Source organism: Triturus cristatus, chromosome 4_2 (assembly GCF_964204655.1).
Source record: "Triturus cristatus chromosome 4_2, aTriCri1.1, whole genome shotgun sequence".
Classification (NCBI taxonomy): domain Eukaryota; kingdom Metazoa; phylum Chordata; class Amphibia; order Caudata; family Salamandridae; genus Triturus; species Triturus cristatus.
Genome location: NC_140586.1, coordinates 323,066,219 through 323,090,307, shown reverse-complemented (window position 1 = coordinate 323,090,307; position 24,089 = coordinate 323,066,219). Strand labels below are relative to the sequence as shown.

Below are 24,089 nucleotides of genomic sequence, written 5' to 3'. Positions count from 1 at the left end.
GGATACTGATATTGTTTAAAATGTGGCATAATATATTAGTAAGTTAATAGCACAATGCAATATGGCTGTTAAAAGTATATGAAAAATGTTTAATAAAATGCATAATTATATTGAACAGACCATTTGCGCAATCTGTCTTCAATAAAGACTACACTGAAGAAGGTATTACTTTATTTAGATGCAGTAAACGTGGATTTGTTATTAATAAACAATCTGTTTTTGCATAAATTAGGTATACATGTAAATTAGTTTTTGCTGTCAGTGAGTCCTATTTCTCTCTGTTAAGAATATTTACTGTCCCTCTAGTGTATTTGCCTTTCTGTCCAGCCTCTTATGTGGCCAATATTGACCTGTTCATTATTTAAGGCCCTGCAATGAGGAAGCTGGTTTCCATCCTGAATCCTATTTACTGGGCAACAGCAAAGGAGATTGGAGAAGCTGTGAATGGATTCAGCCTCACCAATGGTGTCTTCAAGCGAGAATCCCAAGTGGAGTTTGCAACAGGTCAGTAAAAATGAAGAGGCACAAGTGGAAAGTTAAACCAGATTTATCAGGAGTCATGGACATGCCTTTGTTTAGCTCAGTGTTGGCAGAAAAGATAACAGCATTCAAAGAAAAACTAAGAAGTCGCAACTGTTCACAGTTGGACAATTTGTACTTAACTTAGGAAGACATACTCTATCCTGTATTACGCCATAGTACCTTGGCTCTGGGATGGTACACAATTGCTTTATCACATGTATTATAAAACTTTTCTGTACAAAAGTGCCCCTTTTTTTAAATGGTCACCCCCACTTTTTGCCGAGTGTCTGATGTAATTTTGACAGAAGTGCACTGGGTTCTTGCTATCGAGGTCTGCAGTGCCAGATCTCTTTCCCTAAAGCTGTACAATTGTTCCCCCAAATGGCAATACCTTTAGCACCCCCTGTAAGTCCCTAGTAAATGGTATCAATGGCATCCAGGACAGAGAGACTAAAGACAATCCCTAAGGGCTGCAGCATTTATTGTGCAACCCCAAAGGGACCCCTCAGCACCATCATACTATCTGCCATTGTAGGCTGTGTGCCATTATGCAGAGATAAAACTGAAGACACAACATGGCACACCTCCTGTGCGCCGTGCCTGCAGTCATTGTATGCAGTATAGTTAAGCCATCCCTGCAGCAGGTGTATGAAGCTGTCTCTGTATATACTATACCAAAGTAAGGTATAGTGTGCACAGAGTTCAGTGGATCCCCAGAGGTATAGCAGAGGCTAAAGTAGATAATACCTTAGACTCTTTTGTGGTAGTGTGGTTGAGCAGTCAGACTTATCAGAGGATAGTGTTAAGCATTTGTTGTACACACTCAAGCAAATAATTATGTCACACACTTAAAGACTGAATCCAGACCATTTGTTTGTATAGAAAGTTGTTATTTTGTGATTTGTATTACTAGAACTGAAATTTCTTCAGTAGCAGGTTAGTGATAATTTAAATACAGTGATGCTTTTCAAGATACGGTGTGTACTGGTTTTGTAGACGCATACAAAATACTTTGCAGTCAAGAAAATGGGTTGTAAGCTCTTCAGAATACTAATAATTACTGTTGGAAAGGCGTTCGCCGGAGGGGGGTTCGATGCCCGTCTTGCCCACCCCTTTGACCCACCTCTCCCACGTAGGCCGAGCTAGGTGCGCACACCCTGATATACACTACAAACAGAGTGACACCACACGTATTCTTTGTAGGACGATAGGTCTTTTTTATCGATGATTTTCAAGGGATCTTTATGATCCAAGATGCAAGTAGTACAGCAGTGGCACGAAGTACCACAAATCGGTCGTGGGGAATGGGGGTAGCGGGACAGTCTTTCAAGATAGTGTCTCTGCGAAATACCCTGCGGATAGCTCACAATCCTCGAGCTGGAGGGTGTCGATTCTCTGGGCGATCTCTTACCGAGTCGTCCTCAAGGGGAGTGCCGCGAGTCTCTCAGCAGGCACAGGTGGTCGGAGTTCGGGAGCCGCGATTCCGTCAGCAAGGCTCAGATGGTTCAATAGCTGGGGGCCGCGAGTCACTCAGCAGGCCCAGGTGGTTCAGTGCTCGGGAGCCGCGACCTCGTCAGCAGGGCTCAGATGGTTCAGTAGCTGGGGGCCGCGAGTCACTCAGCAGGCCCAGGTGGTTCAGTGCTCGGGAGCCGCGACCTCGTCAGCAGGGCTCAGATGGTTCAATAGCAAGAGGCCGCGAGTCACTCAGCAGGCCCAGGTGACTTCAGCGTTCAGGAGCCGCGACAGCGTCAGCAGGCTCGGATGGTTCCAGGTCTTCTCTGCCTTCGTTTCTGCGGCACCCCTTGTTATACTCCGCTTGCTCTTTGAAGTCCGGGGTCCTCGCAGAGGGGGGACTGGGGTGACGGAGGGGGTTCGGCGGGATTTCCTGCCGCTCACTTTTTTGGTCTTTTCAGGTGGGTCTGGGAGGGACCCCAGACGCTCGGCAGGGGAGGCGCCTGCTCCCCAGGGGCCTGGTGGCCGATCGAGTCTTCCCGGGGAAGGCGACCCGAGGTGTGACTGGGCTGGCGCCTTTGGGTCTGGCTCGAGGGTTCCCACTCCCTCGGTCGGACATGCGTGGTAGGGTGTCGAGTCTGTCAGGGCTCTGGCCGGCCCTCAGATCTGGGTGGCTGGGGCGGGCGGAGTCGGAGATGTCGTGTCTTGAGGGTGGTTGCAGGTTGGCTGGATGATTGGGAGGGCAACGCCGTGAGGCCGGTCTCACAATTACCTTAAGAATAATTTTTAGTTACTTTTCTACTTTTGCACAAAACAAACTAATCACACAGTTTAAGCATTATCGGACATTAGCAAGCAGGTTAACTCTTTTGTGGACACTAAGGGGTCTATTAGGATGTTGTGCAGATCTCCACTGCCTGGCCAGCGGTGGCGGGCGGTGGCGATGCGCACGCCATCACAACACAATTTACCCCCCGCCATATTACTATGGCGGGGGGTACCGCGGCGGACGGAAAGTCCGTCCACTGCTTTTCCGCTGGTCAGATTGCCGGCCGGGCAGAAAAGGCCCACAATATGGTGGTGGTGCCTGAGTAGGCCTGCGGTGGTTATGCCTTTCCATGGCGGAGACTTAATTGTGGAGGTACACTTTTTTAGAAATTTGGATGTGTGTTGTGAATTGTGTGGTGTTATAGGGTAAGACATACAAAATATTAATTTTATTTAACAATTAATGTTTTTGATTATAATCAATTGCTATTAAATATAGTTATTTGTTTGCAATTTTTATAAAATAATGTTTGTAGGTAATTTTGTTGATTTTTTTAACATAATATGTTTCTATGTTTTGTATTTATTATTTTTATATATGTTTTCAACATTTTTGGATTTTTGGATGCGCGACTCCTAATTTTACCGTAAAGCAAAAAAATAGCCCCTATCACTAATTTGTATTATCCCTGGGGACCCCATCCCCCGGGGCTATAACAAACGTTGGGGACCGTGGGGGGAGCCCCAACGCCCCATGGTCCCAGCCGGCTCCCCGCGTCCTTCGGGAGCCAGCATTGCTTTTCCACATGGGGAGCTGCTGACATGCAGCTCCCCGTGTGGAAAAGCAATATGGTTTGGATTTTGAAAGAGAGAGCAGGTTTCTCTGCTCTCTCTTTCAAAATCCAAACAAAGTTTGCTATGGGAGGGTGGGAGACTCCCGCCCTCTCATAGCAAACAACAGTGTCCTGGGGGTGGGCACCCCAGGACACTGCAGGAGCCGGCCCTGGGGGGTGGCGGTCCCCAGGGCCCTCGAGGGCTCCAGGAGCAGCCCCCCTCCCTCAATCAATAAAGCCATGGGGTGGTGGTCCCCGGGGCTTGGGGGGGCCGTTGAGCCCCCCCACCCATCTATTTTGTAGCCCTGGGGGGTAGCGGCCCCCTATTAAATTTTACGGTTTTTGCCCCTGGGATTTGGCCCCCCGATTTACGGCCGGATCCGCGCACCCAGCGCGCATTTTGCCGTTTTTTCCACACAAAAAAAAGGGGTCCTGGGAGTCCTTCTGGCACCCCCTAAGCAGGTTTAGGGGGTCAGAGTATTTCTACACTGCCCCCTTTATATGTTTTACACACTTATTCCACAGACTTCTTCAGCCTCGCTTCTACCGAGGCACAAAATGGCTGCCAATTAGCATTCAGCGCGTGATCGGGAGGGTGCGCACAGGGTGCGCAGAGGGTGCGCTCAGGGTGCGCGGATCCTCCGAGGCCATAGTTATATATGTACTTTTAACTGTAATTTTCTCAGGAACTACTCAACAGATTGACACTATTTAAGCAAAAGGCACGAGTCTGTACTGAGGACTACCTCTTTGCCAAATTTGGTGTAATTCCGTTCAGCAGTTTGGGCTGTAGCGGCTAAAGGTCCTATGGGAAAATGCATGGGGAAAACGTGTTTTGGGACCCCCCTTTTTTCTCGGCCCCCGCTTGACGGGTTCACCCCGAGACTTTCAGGATAGGAGCGGACCGGAGCTGGCCAAAAGTTTTGAAAATTTTGCGAAGATTCGTCAACCGGCGCCAGACTTATTGGGAATAGAATGTTGCACATTTCCGATGGAAAATAGGTCCTCAGTAGGTAATATATATATATATAGATATATGTATATGTATATATATATATATATATACACACACACTTATTTGTACATTTGTATATATCTATAAAATTTTAAAATAAATTTCAATTATTAGTTTATTAATTGTTTTAAAGTAAATATACAGTCAGTCAAGATCACTTCATTTGGTTATTTAAAACCACAAAAGCATGTTAAAATATCCATTACATGAAAGCCAAATATTACACAATCATAAAACGAAAATCAGTCAGAGTTAATTTACAATCCCTGTTAAAAATACACATGATTAGAAAAATTCTCTAAAAAGTTCAAATAATGTAATGTAAAGTGCATATTATAAGGGAGAAAACCATTTCACATTAAAAAAGGATAAACATTTAATAGGTCAGATTACATGGGCCCTCTTTTTTTCCTTCTTCTCTGACTGCTGCTACTAAAAAGCTAGCAATGTTAAAAATTTACCAGGGTTTATTCAGCATATGCACGTATGTTAGGGCTAGCCTAGCCTGCATGAAGCCTTTGTCCTTTAAAATTGTGCAAATAATGCTCACAAAATAGGACAAAGTGCAAAGTATCCTGACTCGAGAAATTATCGCAAGAACAGGGTCACAGATCCTCTATCTTTCTACAGCCCAGGGGTTCAGTCAATAAAAAATGCAGATAGTTAAATCTCAATCTTGTTTAAAGGAAATGATGTTGAGGCTTGGTGACTATATCTAAATAAGGTTCCATAAGATAAGTAGTTTTTACAATTTGATGAGCCCATACACTGGGTTTCAATAACTTAGCAGCCTCTCTTTCTACAGATGCTAGACATTGAAATGAGGTCTTAGCCCACGCCAGATCTTTTTTAAATATACATTTATATATTACTTTTTATATATGTATGTTTAAATTTTTGATATTACATTTATTTATTATATTTGTTAAAATGTTCATTACATCCAAATATTTTTTTTAAGTTCATTTTATTATTTCATTTATTTGACATTATTTTTTAAATATAAAAAAAATGATATATTTTACATCGATATTTTTTACATCTATGTTATTTTTGGGATATTTTAGTCACTTACATTATAAAGATAGTATGTCAATATTTTGGCTATAGATATTTTTGTGTCGATATTTGTGTGTGGGGATATTTTGGTAATCAATATTCTGTCAGTGATCCCACCAGGACGCAGGGTCAGAGACTGCAGGGGTGCCTTTCAACCTTGAGAATCTGCTTGCCGGTCCGGTCGCGATGGAGGGTGGTCATCGTGAAGAGGCTGCAGGCATCGACACAGAACTTTGGAGGTGACATCCCTTGATGGTTTGGAGGTCAGAACTGCTTGGGGGCCACTTCAGGATGTATGGACCCTCAGGACATGGGTCGTGGACGACGGGTGCAGAGGTAAATCCTGGAGCAGGGTTTCTTGGTCCCACAGGGGCTGGATCTTCTTCTGTGAACAGGACCGCTGTCCTCAGGAGTTTCAAGTCTTTATTGAAGTCCTCACCAAATCTGGAGGTTGCTGATCCTTTTTGGAGTTGTCGTTTTTCTTCGGCGCTACAGGCAGGCCAGTAGGGCTGAGGCCAAGTCAGTTGTGCCTGGAGTCTTCACTGCTGCAACATCTTCAGGATTCCAGTCTTCTTAGGTTGTCAAGAACTGACTTCTGGGTTCAGGGCTGCCCCCTAAATACTGTATTTAGGGGGCGTTTTAGGGGTCTCGAGATCAGTAGCCAGTGGACTACTGACCTTAGGGTGCCTACACCCTTGGTGTGCTCACCCCACATGGGGGAGTGGGCAAAATCCCTGATCCTGACTGGAGGGTGTCTGTCATCTGCAAGATGGCGGAACTGAAGAGTGGGCTTTACTTCACCTCCCCCATCTGTGGGGTAGGCGGAGTTGGACACACCTTCTGGGCTGTTCTAATTTTTCCCACCTGCCTCCTACCAAAAAAGGGGTGACACAGGAAGGGGGCCTGCTCCTGATAGCAGGAGAGGCTGGGGGTTGCATTGCAAAGGCGACAAGGCCTTTGAAGCTCCCCTGCCACAGATGGCTGTTCCTGACCTGGGGGAGGTGTGAACCCTCCACCCAGGAAAGGCTTTGTTTCTGTGCACAGGGAGCACAGGCTCCCACCCCAGCGGTCCAGAAACGTGTCTCATGGTGGCAAGCTGGTGTTCACCAGTCAGGAACCCACCAGTGGTTGGTTTTGTTCAGGAGTTCTCTCTAGAAGGGAACCCTGAGTGCATGGAATAATACATCCAACACTGGAATCAATGCAGGTTTATTATTCTGAGTTGTTTGATACCAAACAGCTGAGGATTCAGTAAAGCCATTATGGTGCTAGGAAACTCTTAATGACCAGTGTCCAGACCATATACTCAGGATGGCTTTACTGGGCACTGTTTGCTCCTGCAGATAGACCCTCTCATGAGGCATAAGGTGATCTGCCTTAAGAGTGACTGACCTAGGCCTCCTGCAGTGCTGGGCAGGCATGGCGCACAGGGACGTGTGCCATGTTCATTCTTTCCTTTTAGCTGCACCACAACATGCAGGCTGAAATGGCAGTGGTGCGTGTTTATGGTGAGAGGTCTCTAAGGGTGGCATACTACATGCTGCAGCCATCAAAGGCCTTTAACTGGCTTCCATACCCTTGGTACCATAGGTACCCCTTCTAGGCAATTACAGATAGGCTAGAGTTGTGCCAATTGTGGAAACAATGGTACAGGTTTAGGAAAACAACACGGGCCCTTGTTACCTGATTGGCAGGGACCCAGGGCACACTCAGTCCAAGTGCATCAGAATTCTGGCAAAAAGTGTGGGGGGGGGGTTACTGCAACAGAAACCCACTTTCCTACAGCAGGCCTTACAGCCCCAAGGCAGGGAGCACTATATTATATGTGTGGATAAATCCACTTGAGCAGATATGCGATTGTCATGTCTAAGTTGATTCTTAGATATTGTAAGTGGATTGGGAATCCATTGCGATACATGTGCTGGACACTGGTATTTACGAGTTCCCCAGCAAGATGATGGCTTCACTGATACTAGAGATGTTTTGTATCAAACATCTCATATTAATAAAGCCACACTGATTCCAGTGATGGATTTATTAATACATGCACCCAGAGGGTACCTTAGAGGTGCTCCCTGAAAACCTGTTGACTAATAGTGTACTGGCTGACTGGTGTGGACCAGTATGCCACTACAGACAGGCTTCTGGCCCCCTGCAGGTGAAAGCCTGTGCTCTCTGGGGACAGAAACAATACCTGCTACGGCCGGAATGTTGTCACCTCCTCCAAGCAGGATGGCTAAGTGATCAGCATATCAAGGCAGGAAGCTTCAAAGACCTCTGCTGCCTTTGATATGCGACCCTTCGGCTTCCACAGACAGGGGAAATGCCATCCCCTGTCTGGGATCATTTGGCACCAGGACAGGTGGGAAAATTAGCTAGTCAGGAGGCGTGGTCCCCTCTCAGGCTAGTTCTATCCCTATGATGGGCTACATGGTGTGAACACAAAACTTAGAATTCCACCATCTTGGTTTTGTCAGAATTAGGCTCACTGGGTCAGGGTTATGCCTACTTCACACAGTAAGTGGTCATATAGAAGGTATAGACACCCTAAAAATAAGTATCCATTAGCTTCTACCTGTCACTCCCCTAAACGCCCCTAAATTGAGTATTTAAGAGAGACCTTGATGCCAGGAGCTCAGATTCAATTGATCCAGAAGAAGAGGACGAAGAAGAGCCATGAAACAATGAAAACTGAGGACTGCTGTGGACTTTTGGCACCAAACCCTGACTGCCTACACCAGTCTCGACAGTCGTGATTGAGTTACTTGTCCTGCAGCTAAGCAACTACCAAAAACCCCAGTAGAATGCCAGCCCTTCGCAAATTGCCAACAAGCTCCCTTGGATTAGAGGAGCTACTCCCTTGCAGTCCACAAGCAGTGAAGAAGCAAAGTACAGTTCACCGAGTTGCCTTTTCCCAGCCAGCCCGATGCAGCAGTCCCCCAGTAAGAGGTACCTGTGCTCCTGAACGTCAGGTTTGTCCTCCCACCAAGTGAAAGGACACCAGGACCAACAAGAGCAGCACAGGATCAATACCCAGTGTACAGGACCCCTTGCAGCAGCAAAGGCCTGTTTAAGTCCAGTCGGGACTCTAACAGCACTAAGACTGAGCAGCAGATGAGGAACGTTAGCATCGCAGAGACCGACTTCCAGAGTTGCCCAGCAATCTAGGTTGTTGCACCCTCAACCAGCGAGACCGACAACTGCAAGGCTGTAGGACATGCAGAGCTCAGCTGACCTTTCCACTCTGCAACCAAGCTCCCAAGCCCAGTTACATGAACCAACTGTATCCCCTTATTCTCAGGACACTTGTGCCCTGAGCCCTCCATAGGTAGCTCCCCGACTTGTCCCCAAGTCCCCGACTGCAGCCTGTTTCTAGGTGCCCCTTTTTCATCCACCGGCGTAGGGAGCAAAGCTACTAACCCAACCAGCACCTCTGCACCCGGATGCCCCAGGGAGGGAACGAGTAACTGCTGGTGCTACTTTGGACCTTGGCACCCTTCGACCCTAACTCCCGAAGGAGTCCCCCTGAAAGGAACCATAAATAACTGTATGCAATACATGGCTTTTCTACCATTGGGAAGCATTGCTGCATAAAAACGCATTTAATGGAACTGTTTATTTACCTGTGAAGTTCAATATATTAAAAGGTACTTACCTGATAATGAAGTTCTTCGTATAAAAATGTATATAAAAACACAAGTTATTTTTCTAAATTAGTCTCGGATTTATTCTTGAGTGTGTGTCTCATTTATTGCCTCTGTGAGTACAACAAATGCTTAGCACTACCCTCTGATAAGTCAAAACTGCTCGCTCACACTACCACAAAAGAGAGCATTTAGTGTTATCATATTTGCCTCTATAAACTTATAAGGGCTGCCTGGGCTTTTTGCACACTTTTTGAATTTTCAGAAAAAGTTATCAATTATTTAAATACACCATTTAGTCTTCAACTACAATGAAATTACAGTCCACATATGATATGTATGTAGACCATCTGATAGCTTTGAATCAATTGAGATTTTCCTAGCTCTGAAAATCTCTGTCTGACCGCCTTTAACTATTACATGTTTTCAGGCAAAATGCACATCTGCATTTAGCTGTTAAGTTGTCTTAGTGAGTTTACACTCATCTGTGATACCTTCTGTGATGTGGAGGTCATGGTTTTAAATCCTAGCAAGGGCATTTTATCCTCCCATCCTTGCAGGCAGGAAACATTGAGTACCACTTAATTGGGTGGGCATAACACCTGCTATTTGCCATGCTGAGAAACCTATGAAACAGCCAAATTGAGTTATAAAGCACTATATAAAAAACATTTTCATTTAAAAGTCTTCAGTGCAGCAAAATTCCAAAAGGCACGAAAGGAAAAACAAAACACCCATTTATCATATCAAATGTCTTTGCAATCAGGTTAACCACAGGATACACCTAACACCTATTGACAGCATATCAGCACACTACTAACTACACACCCACTCACTTAGGAAGCGTTGCATCAATGCTGGCACCTTATTGTGAACAATCACTGGTTTTGTCGTTCAAATTCATGAGCAAATTTTCAAATCTTGGCTTTTGTAGAGTGGATGATGAGCCGCTCATCCATATGACACCACAGCTGCCTAAATTGTGCCAACTGCTCAACCAATGGCCTTATACTAACACAAGATCCTAGTTAAAGATCAAATTATTATTATATAAAATGATTTTTGGATGTTGCTTAGAACTTGAAAGTGCACGTTTTCTACATTATGGTTGAGGCACCTACGTAAATGCCATCCTGAATAATTTTGAAATATTATTTTGAACTGTTTTGATGAGTGCTCTGAGGTGCTTTTTTTGATACCTTTCAAAAGTGCACTTTGAGGATACTGATTCAGCAATGCTCTCAATTACAATTTGAGAGAGGCTCTTAAAGAGATTATTGGATGTTCTTCTGAATTTCTATTGAATAGAGGTACTCTTGGATAATCACTGATGTCTTCTGTTAAGCCCTTGGTCATTTGTGCCAGTGTTCTCCAAAGATATTGTCAACCTAAGTTAATTTGTGATATGTTCTTAAAGATGCTCTTGAATGATGCATCAGCAATCTAAGAAATACCCATTCCATAAGATGATTTTTTAGTTAGTTTTCTGTGTTAATATGGATGATTTCAGGAGATCCCGATAGAGAGGTTGCATTGGATGCACTTCTACAGATTACCTCACAGAGGCTCTCACATGCTCTTGGAAAGGTTGATTGGATGTTCTAGGATATATGTTATATATAGGATATATGTTAAAGATGATATTGGACGTTACTAAAGATCATTATCAGGAAATGTGTTTAGAGGAAAGTTTTTTAAAGTTTTTGCTGGTGTTAATGGAGGGGATCTAGGACTTTTTTGGAGGTACGCTTCGGTGTAGTTGGATGTACTTTCAGGTGTTATTAGAGGTGTTCTGGATGTTGCTCGAGATGCTCTTTGATGTTATTGAGTGTGCTCATGATTGTTGTTTCTGACGTTGTTAAGTTTTTATGGTGTGCTCAATGATGGTTTTAAAAAGTGCGGTTGTGTATTTATGAAAGTACTCTTGTTATTGATGCATATTTTACTGGAGATGTTGCGGGATATGATGCTGTTGGAATGGAGCATCCGAGAAATTGTCTGGACCTTGAAACGATGTATTCATATGGCTACATTTGTTTTTTACATTCAAACTTCATGTGTCATTTCCAATATTTTATCAGTTAGATTGTCTCATTTATCTCCTTTAGTGCAACAAGATGATTTGTATGTGAATGGTCCAAATTATTACAGGTTACTTGGCAAGACCAAGTATATCTCTCTAGCTAAAAGAAGTGGAAATAACAAAAAAAGAAAGTGATATAATTATTCTGCATTCCAATAAAAATTTATTTGAGATGATTATTTAAGTGTCATTTTCTCTTATTAATTTTAATAGGCGAGATCCTGCGCATGACTCACATTGCCCGCGGTCGGGATTCAGATGGATCTCTCTTGCTGGATATAGTAGTGAATGGGTACATTCTCCAATTACATTCATCTGCTGATGTCAGTGTGAAGGTAACTAGAAAAATAGATAAGGTTGATAATATGTAATTGATTTCATTTTATCACATTCTTTCAAGTCACGATTTAAACAAAAAGAATTCTATTGTGTTGCTCAGTGAGCCTTACGCCACAGCATTTTAGTATTTGGAAGCACATTTGGCTTTCAATTCTAATCATAAAAGTGTGTGTTTCTGCATATCAGTTGCTGTGGCAGTATCGTTTCTTTTGATAACAACATAAGTAACAGGTTTTATTATTAGACTTTTTAAAGTTACTCATAATATTGGTATCAACCCTGCTGGTAAATTTTAACGACAGTCACTCCAATAACTTCATCACATCCACCATTTATGTAATGTCCTCTTTATTCACCTAATCTGACATTGTTCCAGTCCTTCAGCATATACAACCTCTAACCTGTCCACAACCACATTCCTTCTGGACTCCAAAACCTGGATTGACTTTACAATCAGTGACATGCAGAGTCAAATAAGTAACTACCTCTGCCATTAGGGTAAACTAAAATCATCTGGTGATCTACCAATTCATGTTTAATGAAGATGCTACAATTCTGAGATTACTATCATCAAAATCCGCCATATGTTCACCACATGTTGGGCGCTGGACTAGCCTTCCTTATCATCCTTCTTGGCCTCATGTGCCTTTTATACAATTGACCACTGGAAACTCATCAGAATACTGGAGACTTTCATAAAATTTCCAGGCACAGTTTTGAACTGGTATTATTTCCTACTTCCGTTACGGCAAAAGGCTAGTAAGAATGGGAATTACCTGCTCTAACACAGGCACCTGTGTTGTGCCACAATCCTTCATACTGGCCTACACATTGATTAATGTACTTGGAGCCACTGCAAATTTTGTTGGAGGAGTCAGGAGTGTCTATTCACCAATACACAGAAGACATACAACTTTATATGAAAATCTCTTTATCTCACATCATTACCCTAAAAATATGAGTCATCCTTCGTCATAGAAGAAAATTCAGAAACTACAGAATTTATTCTAATTACCATAGAACATGAATCAAAATTCAATACAGACAGAATTAAAGAAATACAAATTTTAAAAAATCCCTAAAATTGCACAAGACGCCTATCTCTTAGTTTGAGGATAGACTTGAACCTTACAATTAAAAGGTGCATTGATCATACAGTACAATCAGCCAGAGCAGCTCTGACTGTGATCAAAAGATGTAAACCTTTGTTAAAACAATCTGATTTGTGTGCTGTAATCACCAAAATAGACTATATAAATGCCCAAAAAACGTTCCTGTCCCCATGAAAGCTTTGCTATACTCTACAAGTTTGACCCTGTAATACCGTAATGAGAGATCCTCATTGGCTGCCCTTGGAGGCAAGAACCAAATTTAGACTTGCCTGCTTCAATTCCAAATGACGAACTATTCAGATTCTCCTCTTTTTAAAGTCTTCTAAAGTTAGGTATGTAACAAGGTCATCAGTTACTTCACTCTTAAGGACATACACAACTAAGTTCCGCACAAGTCATGGCATCAAAACTGTTATTTCCTAGACTTCCAAAATGCTGACTTCTGCCCACAAGAATCACTACCTCCATTTTCGCCCTCCGCAATGTCTCAGATGCCATTAGCACTCTCAACAACAATATTTCCCTGAAAAGAAACGCTAATCTGCGACATCTAGTATGCCACTTTCCTGGTTCTTAGCCTACCTTACCAACTGGCCAACTGTTCTTTGAGTCCTTGCTGCCTTCACCTTTATCCTGGCACCCACTTCTTCTCACCATGCACCTACTTCCTAGTGATCCATTAATTTCCTGCTTTCTATACCATGTGTTCCCCTCCATAGTTGCCGAATGCTGATCCAATTTCTAATGGATTGTCCAGATATTAGGCCACCTTGAGAATACACCTTCTCCCATGACTGGGAAGCTAATACATCTGACAAAAATACATGCAAACAAGTGCTATAAAACAAACAAAGATGTCATGACTGCAATAGATACTTTGGAACCGCGGGTGCTTTGACCACCACACTAAAAGATAGTAGAACTATCATGTGTGGGAAAAATGAAGAGGGAGTGAACTTAGAATAGTCAACAGTACTCATAATTACAGCTCCTTTGAGAAACGGAGGAAAATTAGAAATCTCAAGCCAAAGTCAAGAATATGGAATGGAATGCTCCCTGAAGCTTCCAGTGATTCATGAACAAATGTTGTAATTTGATCCCTAGACCCAGTGGGCTTACCGGATATCATTACTTTTAGACCTAATGAAATGGTGGGGACTCCCAAGGAAGTCTTGTCCTTCTGCCAAAAACAGTTAATGTCCTGAGAATTTTTGAGATAGAGTTTACTACAGGACCAAAATTATTGTAAGACAAAGAAATCATGATCTTTGACTCTCAAGTTGCTTGGATAAAGATTTGGGATAAATTATTTGCTGCAGTTCTCATGGTACAAACTATGGGATGAAATACTGGTATGGCATTTTGAGATTAACCCAGCCTGGAAAGTGAGTGGTTTTATGGAAGTAAAATCCCTGTCAAATTGTTTTATGTTAGTACAAAGGGAGTGACATTTTCGCATTTTTACATTGTGTTCGACTGTCTGTTTTTGCTACATAAGTAACATTTTTAAAATCTGTATTTTTAAAGTATCAAACAGTGGAATATTTTGAGGCTCTTTAACTATGGCTCAAAATTTGCATCTTTATGTTGCTTTTGCGTTACGTCGCTATCTGGCTTCTCTGAAGTAATGTGCAATAGTGTTCAGTGGTCATATAAAGATAATATGGACATTACTAAAATGCATATGCCGGAAAAGCCACATTTACTTAACAAGCACACTTACACACTGACAAAATGTGAGAAAGCAAAATTTAAAATAGTCACTCCCTTTTCCAAACTGCACCCATAAAGAAAGAAAAGAATCTGTCGCAGTCCGTCTCAGCAATGACAGTGCAGGACGGGAACAGCATTTTCCAGGGAGCATCCCACCCCTAGAGCCGCTACTTTTTAAAATATTCTACTACCTTACCATTCCACCTCTTGCAACCCAAAAATAACAGTTCAAATTATTTATACAGCTTCCACATTGAAATGACAGCCTTGACATCTGAGAGCTTTGAACTGTGTGCAGTGTTGTGTTACCAGGCACTCGATTTTGCACTATTTCAAGAACATGCAGCCATTTTTATTTTTTTTTAAACATAATTTTTATTGAGTTTTTATAATCGACAGAGCAATAAATCATATCCGACTCGTTTACAATACAATTTGCATAGAGAATACATAGGCAGTAATCATGAACTGCTAGAGTATTGCCAATGTGTTAACAACAAAATAAGTACCCATACAGTCCTATTGTCGAAGAAGAGGGAAAAAGAAAAGCGTTGGATCGTTTTTTTGCATGAATATCTGGATATTAGAAAAAACTTGTGATTATCTATTTATCTAAACATTACAACACTGAAACAAAAAAAGAAAACATTTTAAATTCCCCCCCTCCACCCCAGTTCTCTGGTCCACTATTTTCAACGTAGCACATGAAAAGATTGCATTCACTCCTTGAGCAACAAAGAGATATAAAGCATACATTTTTATATATACAGATATACATTTCTAGGCAATGAAAGACATGGAGTAGCATGGTCTTATACAGGTTCAACCAGGTTAACTGTAGGGGATATGGGAGATGTGGGCATCGCACGCCCAACCGGAGATGGTAAGTAAATCTAGGGCTTTAAATGTTGCTAACAATTGGTCCCATTCCAAAGAAATAGGAATCTTACGCAGTCCTCGGAATTCTTCGTGCCTAATAATTGCGCTCTCCGCTGTGCCTCATCGGATCATTTCTGTCTGCGAAGTGAGTGGTGCAGGGGGGAAGTGGACTACCACCTCATTGTGATGGCTCGGTTCGCTATGAGTATAGCTAGATTGGCAAATCTATACTGAACTTTCTGTCCCTTAGGGCGTTTGACCATGCAGCCATAATAGTATGAATTTAACTGTCTCATGCAGAAAATGTGACCAGGATTGTCAATGTATGAAATAAAGGTCACTACTTCTTTATTACAGGATTACACAGAAGATTACATACAAACAGGCCCTGGGCAGCTGTACGCGCACTCCACCCGGCTCTTCACCATTGACGGGGTCACCGTGCCCTACATGTGGAACCACACTATTACCTACGACCAGGCGCAAGGCCGGATGCCTTTCCTGGTGCAAACCTTGCATGCATCTTCAGTTGGCGCCGAATACAATGCACAGGATGAAACACTAGACTTCAAAATCCATGCATCTATAGCCAAAGGTAATGTTAATTGGTTGATGTTTCTTCCACCACAGAATTCAACTTGAGTGGAATGAAAAACGGTAGAGACCCCACATTTGTATGCTTCGTTTAGAACATGTTAAGAATTTATTTGGTATATGGAACTGTAATACCTTTTCAAAATGTTTTCACTGAATATTATAGACAGATGTGATACAAAATACTTTAGAAAACTCCAATACGAAGATGTTCAACATAGACCCATAGAGCGGGATCCCTGAAGAATTTTCAGGATATCCATATAGGAATAATTATCATTAAATTAATCCAAGTGAAATTTATGTAACAGTTATTTGAAAAAGTGGTCCAGATCCAGCCCTTGTGGATAAATAGTGTACAAAGCTTTGATATATGTTATTACTACAAAATATGTGTGTATTGACTTCAGAAACATTAATCCCAAAGTTAGAGAGTAGATTTGAGCTTTCAGTTTCACAAGCATTTGAATAGTACTTCATATGAGAGTTCAGTAACCTCTGGCATAGCAGGCACTGCCAATTTGAGGAGTGTGTTCACCCTATCAGCCAATCACTCATTGATTCCAATGTGTCACAAGATTTTTAAGTATTTCAAAATGGAAGCTGTGTTGCATGACTTGGGTGTGGACCCCATAGGCTACAACACTCTACTGATGCGTTAGTAAATGAAACAAGTCTGTGACTCAGTGGAAGGAATGAACATGGGCTTTTGAAAAAGTAATGAAACTTGTCTGGTTTCATGTAAACAAAAAGGAAGCGGTATTTCTGTATGAAACTGGTCGTATGTAAAGCACTCTGTCGACCTTTGGGTCTTGTTCACGCTATATAAACCAGTTATTGAATAGATAGATAATGGAATTTAGATGTAGTGTCAGTATGATGTACTAATAAGCCCTTTTTCTGTTGCTTGTTAGGGGACAGGAGTAACCAGTGCCCTGCCGGGTTTGGATTGGATTCCACCGGACCATACTGTGCAGGTAAGAGCTTTCACTATTACTTGACAGACTGTTTATCAGATGTGCAGAGTGGAAAATAGTATACAAAGTGTAGAGCAAGCTAGTCAAGGTAAGAGACTTGTTACACTTGTGCCACCACCCACTATAATTCTACAGGTAGCAGGCCCAGACAACAATAATCACCGTTGTGGTTTCTGACGTTACAAAAATGACTATTGAATATAATATTGGCTACAGCTAAATAATGAAATTGTAGCATTTCAAATTGAACAGGTGCAGATCCTCACCACATAGCACACAACTGCCACACTTTGCAATTGTAACTTGATTAAACCAGGACTGCATGAAATGAAAATGTTTTATAGTGATGATGTTTCAAGTTCACAAGTTTGCAACTTCACACATTTGTTTCCGGCGCACGAAGTGCTCTGCAGAAGAAATGTTTTGTGGGTGTATTTTTCCTTTTAATTCCATACAAAACAGACCATTGCCACTATTATCATTGTATACTTGTGTAGGAAGTGCCCTTTTGTGACATGATCACCCCCACATTTTGACTAGAAGTGCACTAGGTTCCTGCTAACCATGTTTCCAGTGTCAGATCTCTTTCCCAAAACTGTGCAATTGTAGCCCAATTGGCAATGCCTTTAGCACTCCCTGTAAGTCCCTAGTAAGAGGTACTTCTGGTACCTAGAGCAAGGAGGCTAAAGTGGGTCTTTAATGGCTGCAGCACGAATTGTACCACCCTAAAGGACCCCTCACCAAAAACATGCAGACTGCCACTGCAGGCTGCATGTCTTGGTGCAGACAAAAGTGAAAAGACAACATGGCACACATCCTTGTGTGCCATGCCCACAGACAATGCATGCAGTATAGTTAAGTCGTTCCTACAGCAGGCCTTAGAGCCCTAAGACAGGGTGCACTATACTACATGTGAGTACATATCTGCATGAGCAGATATGCCCCTGTGCTGAACAGCTCTAATGTTGCCAGGACAAGTCAACATGGAAGCCATTTTTAAGTACATGTGCTGGACACTGGTAAAACAAGTTCCCCAGTTACATGATGGCTTCACAGAAAATAGGTATGTTCAGTATCAAACATATATTATTAATAAACCCACACTGATGCAGGTGTTGGATGTATTAATACAGGCACATAGATGGCACCTTTGAAATGCCCCCAGCTACAGTTGTTCTGACCACCAAGGGTGAGGGCCTTTGCTCGAAGCAGGTTAGAAACAAAGCCTGCTCGGGCAAAGGGTGTTTACACCTCCTCCCACAGGATGACCTGCAGATTAGCATTCCAAGGCAGGGGAGCTTCAAAGAGCCCACTGCCTTTGGCATGCAAATCAGGCTTCCCTTCTGTGAGAGGCAGCTGACCCACTTTGTCCAGAGCCCTTTGACGCCTGGACAGGCAGGAAAATTAGCTAGTCAGATAGGCATGTCCACCCTCAGTCTAGTACCACCACTAAGGTGGGCTACCTGAAGTAGAGGCAACTTTCAAAATCAGCCATCTTGGTGATGGCAAACGTAGGAATTCTGGCACACGGTTCTATCCACTTCCCACAGGAAGTGGTCGTATAGATGGAATAGTGACCCCAAGGGTAGGTAACCCTTTGGCTACTACCCTTCAACCCCCTAACACCATTAAATTAAATATTTAGATGAGACTCTAGCACCAGAACATCAGATCCTGCTGACCTACTCAGAAGAAGGACCTGGAAAAGCAGCGAAAACAATGACTGAAGAAGAGCAACTGAATTGCAACAGCCCTTCCGCCCTGTGCTGTTTCCCATCGAATTGCGCCAAAGTCATTTCATCCTGCAAGCTGTTGTGCCTCCAGTGTCTGGAAAGTTTGCCTGCCTTTAATGAAGATTCAAGGACTCCTGTGGAGCAGCAGAGCTGCTCTTCTGCAGGCTGAATGCACCTTAAGAAGCACACGAGGACTCCGGAATTGCCAAAACCTGACGCTGCAAAGCACTACTACACCCGAGCCCTCCAGCCCGAGTCAAAGTAGGCCAATGGTGTTAGCGTGGTCCCAAAGCCCTCAAGAGACAGTGTCCACTTTGGTTCCATACCTCGTGAACTCCCTGACGCCACCTGTCACCCCTGTTTGCAGGCCCCCTCAACTGCGAGTGCTCCCGGACAAAGAAACCCGGCGCCTCAAAGACCCTCTGCAACCGCCCACCCCAGCCATATGAGAAGAGGACTACTGTTGTCCCCACGTCCCCTAGCATCGCAAGACATGAACACTCTGGTTGCTTCTGCTAGACTGGCCTCCCAGTCCAAACCTGCAGCCTGTTTTCCCGCAGACCGATCTCCATTGACTAACATTGGGCAACCAAAGCTGTATTGCATCACTCCACCCAGCCGCCCTATTGCCACTGAAGGTGACCAGCTGTTGCTGCCTTGGCCCTGACCCCATACTCACCTTAAGTCCAGGAGATTGGTCTCGTAAGTCGTTGTACTCTACATGAATGCCATACTTGTTTTTCCTCTCACAGGATCACATTGCAGCTTCTGTCGACTTCTTTAATGTAAAAGTATTTCTCTTGCCAAACGTGCTTACCTGATCATTTTGATTCTTGTGCCGAAACATATATAAAGATACGTGTTATTTTCACAAGTCGGTGTGAATCTCCTTCTTGAGTCATGTGCATCATTTCTTGACTATTGTGTGTATTTGGAGAGATCTCAAACTCCTCTCTGATAGGCCTAAGGCTGCTCAACCTCCTAGAAGAGCACATTGGGATTGCTAGAGCAAGCCCCTGTCCACTTATAAGGGAATACCTGTATTCTTTGCACGGTATACCTCTTTTGGTCATACCTTATGAAGAGTCAGATTCCTACATTTACTTGGTAAAAAACAAAATGAGTTAGCTTCTAACACTGCTTTTCTTCTTTAGATGAAGATGAATGTGCCGCCCGCAACCCTTGTTCTCATTCATGCCACAATGCCATGGGGACCTATTACTGTTCCTGCCCAAAGGGTCTCACCATCTCTGCTGATGGACGAACCTGTCAAGGTGAGCATGACAACTTCTGGCAAAAGGGTCTTCTTGTTTTAGCTCTTGATTTGCATACTAAGGTTAACACAGTCTACTTACATATTTAACTATTGACCTTCTATTACATAGTTCTCATCTTTAATTTAGGTTTTTGTTGGTCAGTTAGTCAGTGGTCACTGGTCAGAGTCATTGGCATGATGCACCTATGCAGGTTACCTGAAGTCCATATTTTGTCCTCCATGTGTTATACCCACGGGAAATAGATTGTTGGTAAATCTTATTGAGTGTGGGGGGCAAAAGTATGGTCTTGATAAAAAATTTCGGATCCCCATTTGACTACATAGAATGATGATTGGCACACCACTTTATCTTGCTGTGCCTCAGTTGCCTTATTTACTAAAGGGACTAAAGTGCTAAGAAATAAGTCTGCCACCAACATTAAGTACTATCTAAAAAGTTGCCTGCCAGAACTCATTTAATTACCAAATATAGTAGCAAAAAGTAATACACAGAGAGAGGTTTTGGCTCTGAATCCCCTTTGTTGATCTTCATCTTTATATGTAGTCATTAATTTATTGGTCATGTGTTGTATTTCCCATCTAATATATGTTGATTTTGTTTTTCAGACATTGATGAGTGTGCCCTGGGTGGACACACTTGCCATGCTGGTCAGGACTGCGAAAATACCATTGGAGCCTACCGCTGTGTTGTTCGATGTGGAATTGGTTTCAGAAGAACGTCGGATGGGTTGAGTTGTCAAGGTGAAGAAACATGTCCCGCTTTTTTTTCCCTTTTATTTTACTCAAATATAAAAAAATTTGAATCAATTCACAAATATTTTCACTTGAGAAAATAAGTAGCTCCCATGAGCATTTTGAAGTTACACCAGACCTCTTCGTCCATTTTTACAAAGATTTCCTATGGATGAAAGCTGGAGTTGCCCTTATCATCTTTCTTATGATTGGTATGTCCTCTAAATGGCCTAGAGTTAGACATTGTTGAATTATTTGTACTTTAAGTGCCCCCAGAGTTGCTCTACTATAAAACATAAAATATATTTTGTGTCAGATTATCAGGTCTATCAGTAGTTCGCTCCTTCGCAGAGCTTAGTAAATCTAACTCTAACGTTTTATTGAGAAGTGAAATGTGTGCCCTTCAGACACTCAGCAGAAAGAGAATCCCATGTGAGGCCTGAGCCACAGGGGCTTCTAAAGAAAGCCTGGTCTGTGAAAGACTGAGTTAGAACTGGATTCCTCAAAGCTCTCCCCTACATCATCATCAACATGTATATTTTTATTTCAGTGTACAATTATAATAATAATTAGTTTTATTATTAATATATGTTTATAACAAATGCTACTAATATTACCACTTATAATAGTAAAAATAACAACAATATTAATATTAAGAAAATAAAAAGACAAATACTAATATGATGATGATGATTAATATTGCTGCTATTATTATTATTGTTGTTTTGATAACAACATTACTAAAATTATTTTCTGTTAGATAGCTAGAGGCATAATATTCAGTCATGGTTTAATCTTATGGTTTAAGCATAGTCGTTATTTTAATTATTAACTTTAGCAATAGATACAATGTAGTCCTTCCTTAATAAAGTGTTATTGGACTTGTAAAGCCCAGCAATATCTATGTATTGCAAATGGACATTCAGGAAAAGGCAGACCATGCAGTGCAAGGGAGAGCTGGGGAGATTTCCATCTATCTGTGGGGCACCTGCTATAAGCACAGAAGAGGCAGAGGTGTGTTGTGTTAATCTGACCAGAAACTCTTATCTTTAGCTTCCACAATGGCCATACCTGCATGTGACTATTATGTTCTGTATAGGCGAGCCATAAGCAGAGCTTTGTCAAAATATAAAGTGAATTATAAGCTACAAAAATATCTTGACACTAACATATATCAATAGTATCAATGTCAATATTTTAGATTTTCTATGATCCCCTAGAAATATATTGGGATCCTGAAGGATCATGTATATATAGCCTTCATTGACCTAAGAGCAGCTTTCGATCTGGTCCCTAATCTTAAACTTTGGGACTGTCTTAGGTCTATGGGAGCCCCGGCATACTTGTTGGTGATCCTAATGAGGCTGCACAAAGATAATTTTGCCCAAGTTCGGTGGGGGCCACAATGGGAACTAGTGGAGAGGGTAAAGGTTTCACTTGGGGTCAGAAAAGATGTGGCCTTGCTCCAATTCTTTTTTCACCATTCATTAATAGTGCTTTTGATTACCTCCTGGAGTATACCTGTGATGCCCCAAAACTTGATGGTACTCAGATACCCTGCTTATTGTTTGCAGATGACACATTGCTCATTTCAAGGACCCCAGCTGGATTACAGAAACTCCTAAATATATTTCAGGATTTCTGCAACTCTAGGGGGGGCAGAGAGCAATGTTACCAAGACAAAGTGTATGTGTTCGAGGCATGTGGGCTGCTGAATTCATATCTGTGCATAGATCGCCGCCTAGTGTTGGGTCCGGATGTTTGCATGTTGTTGTCCTGGAAGAGTCTTCGAAGTATCCTGAGATAGGTGACTCCTCCCCTGGACCACAGTGCGCATGGGCATCCTCTCCATCCTCAGATTGTTTTTTTCCGCCATTGGGTTCGGATGTGCTTATCTTGACTCAAGTTAGGAAAATTTAGTTTTCAGGCCAAAAGGCCTTTAGTTTTTGGCGGTACTGTTCCCGATCGGTATCGACAGTTTACAGGCTAGTTTTTCACGGCTTTAACAACTTTTCGGATCCATTAAATCCGACCATCGACCGAACTTCGACGATGGAATCGAGGACCCCATTCAAGCGGTGTCCTGTTTGCCACGCCAAATACCCCCATATCGACGTCCACCCGGTGTGTAACAAATGCCTCTCACCGGATCATGACGAATAGAAATGCATGGCCTGTGCCCGATTCAGATCCAAGAAGACTCTCCGGAATCGACGCGCCGCGCGACTGGAAGCGCAGCAAGCGGCACCGGCCCCGACCAACATCTTCAGCACCGAGGACGAAGATGTGGAAAGCGTGGAAAATGTACCCTCCAGCCCCACTTCCGAACACGGTTCCCGATCAGAAGATGTCGATGAAGAGCTTTTTCACGGGGAAGAAGCCGACGACGAGGTAGGAGACTACGATGAGGCCTTAGGGGCCGAAGAAGGTAGCTCCGGTGAGGAGCAAGGCCTACCCATACAAATTGAGGCTATCCCAGTGTGTCAGTCGACGGCTCCGGTCGAGGGATCGCCTTCGGGCCTTACCCAAGACCAATCCCGCAGTTCTTCGGCCCCGCCCTCCGGCCCGGCCACGGACATACAGCAAGAGCCATTGTTACCTAAAAAGACTGGTTTCCCTACCACGAAACCGAAACCAATCATCACACCGGTTAAACAGAAACCGAAAGTGAAACTGACACTGGTCGGCTCGAGGACCACCACACCTTCGACGCCATCAAAACCCGTCGGCTCAGACCGCACCGAAAGGGACTTCGGTGCCGAACTCGCTGCAGCCGATGTCGGCGCCGACCCAAAAAGAAAAGCCGTTGGTACCGTCAAAGCGCCTCGGCCCCCGGCACCGAAGCAATCGGCACCGACCACCAAGGTGAAAATAGCCACTGCATCGCTATCCACCTCGAAGGCAACGACTACGGTACACTCATCGATGCCGTCGACGGCTCCTACCCCTCCTCGACTCGATGACCCGGTCACTTCGAAAAAGTCCGCACCTGCCTCTACGGAACCATTCGGCGCCAAAGAACCATCAGAGTTCCAGGTGCGACAAGTGGCAGCCTCCTTGCAACGCATCAGGGAAAAGGCAGCCCTCCAGACCTCGTCGGGCTCCGTACCGACACGGGCACAGAAGGCACATTCGGCACCAGCCGACATCACCTTTGGTTTGCCGCCATCCACGGCGCCGAAAATGTTCGAAATCAGAACCCGCGTTACCCAGACAAGGTCCCCATCTACAGAACACTCGACTACTGGGACATCGCCGTCCCACTTCATCGACGCCGACACCGGCAGGCTCATGCTCCGAAAGCGGAAGATCACTTCAGGGCAAGCTTTCGACTCTTACAGGATCCCGCTAAAACAAA

The 24,089-nt window shown here is 43.3% G+C and overlaps 1 protein-coding gene across 1 annotated transcript in view; it reads left to right on the top strand.

The window, feature by feature from the left end:
• Positions 1–24,089, top strand: part of HMCN1 (hemicentin 1) — a 1,072,905-nt gene that overhangs the window by 970,436 nt on the left and 78,380 nt on the right. Inside the window, exons 95-100 of the mRNA XM_085601687.1 lie at positions 367–504; positions 11,590–11,711; positions 15,777–16,014; positions 16,928–16,990; positions 19,878–19,997; positions 20,606–20,740. Of these exons, the coding sequence (XP_085457813.1) occupies positions 367–504; positions 11,590–11,711; positions 15,777–16,014; positions 16,928–16,990; positions 19,878–19,997; positions 20,606–20,740 (816 nt within the window). The remainder of the gene's footprint in view (positions 1–366; positions 505–11,589; positions 11,712–15,776; positions 16,015–16,927; positions 16,991–19,877; positions 19,998–20,605; positions 20,741–24,089) is intronic.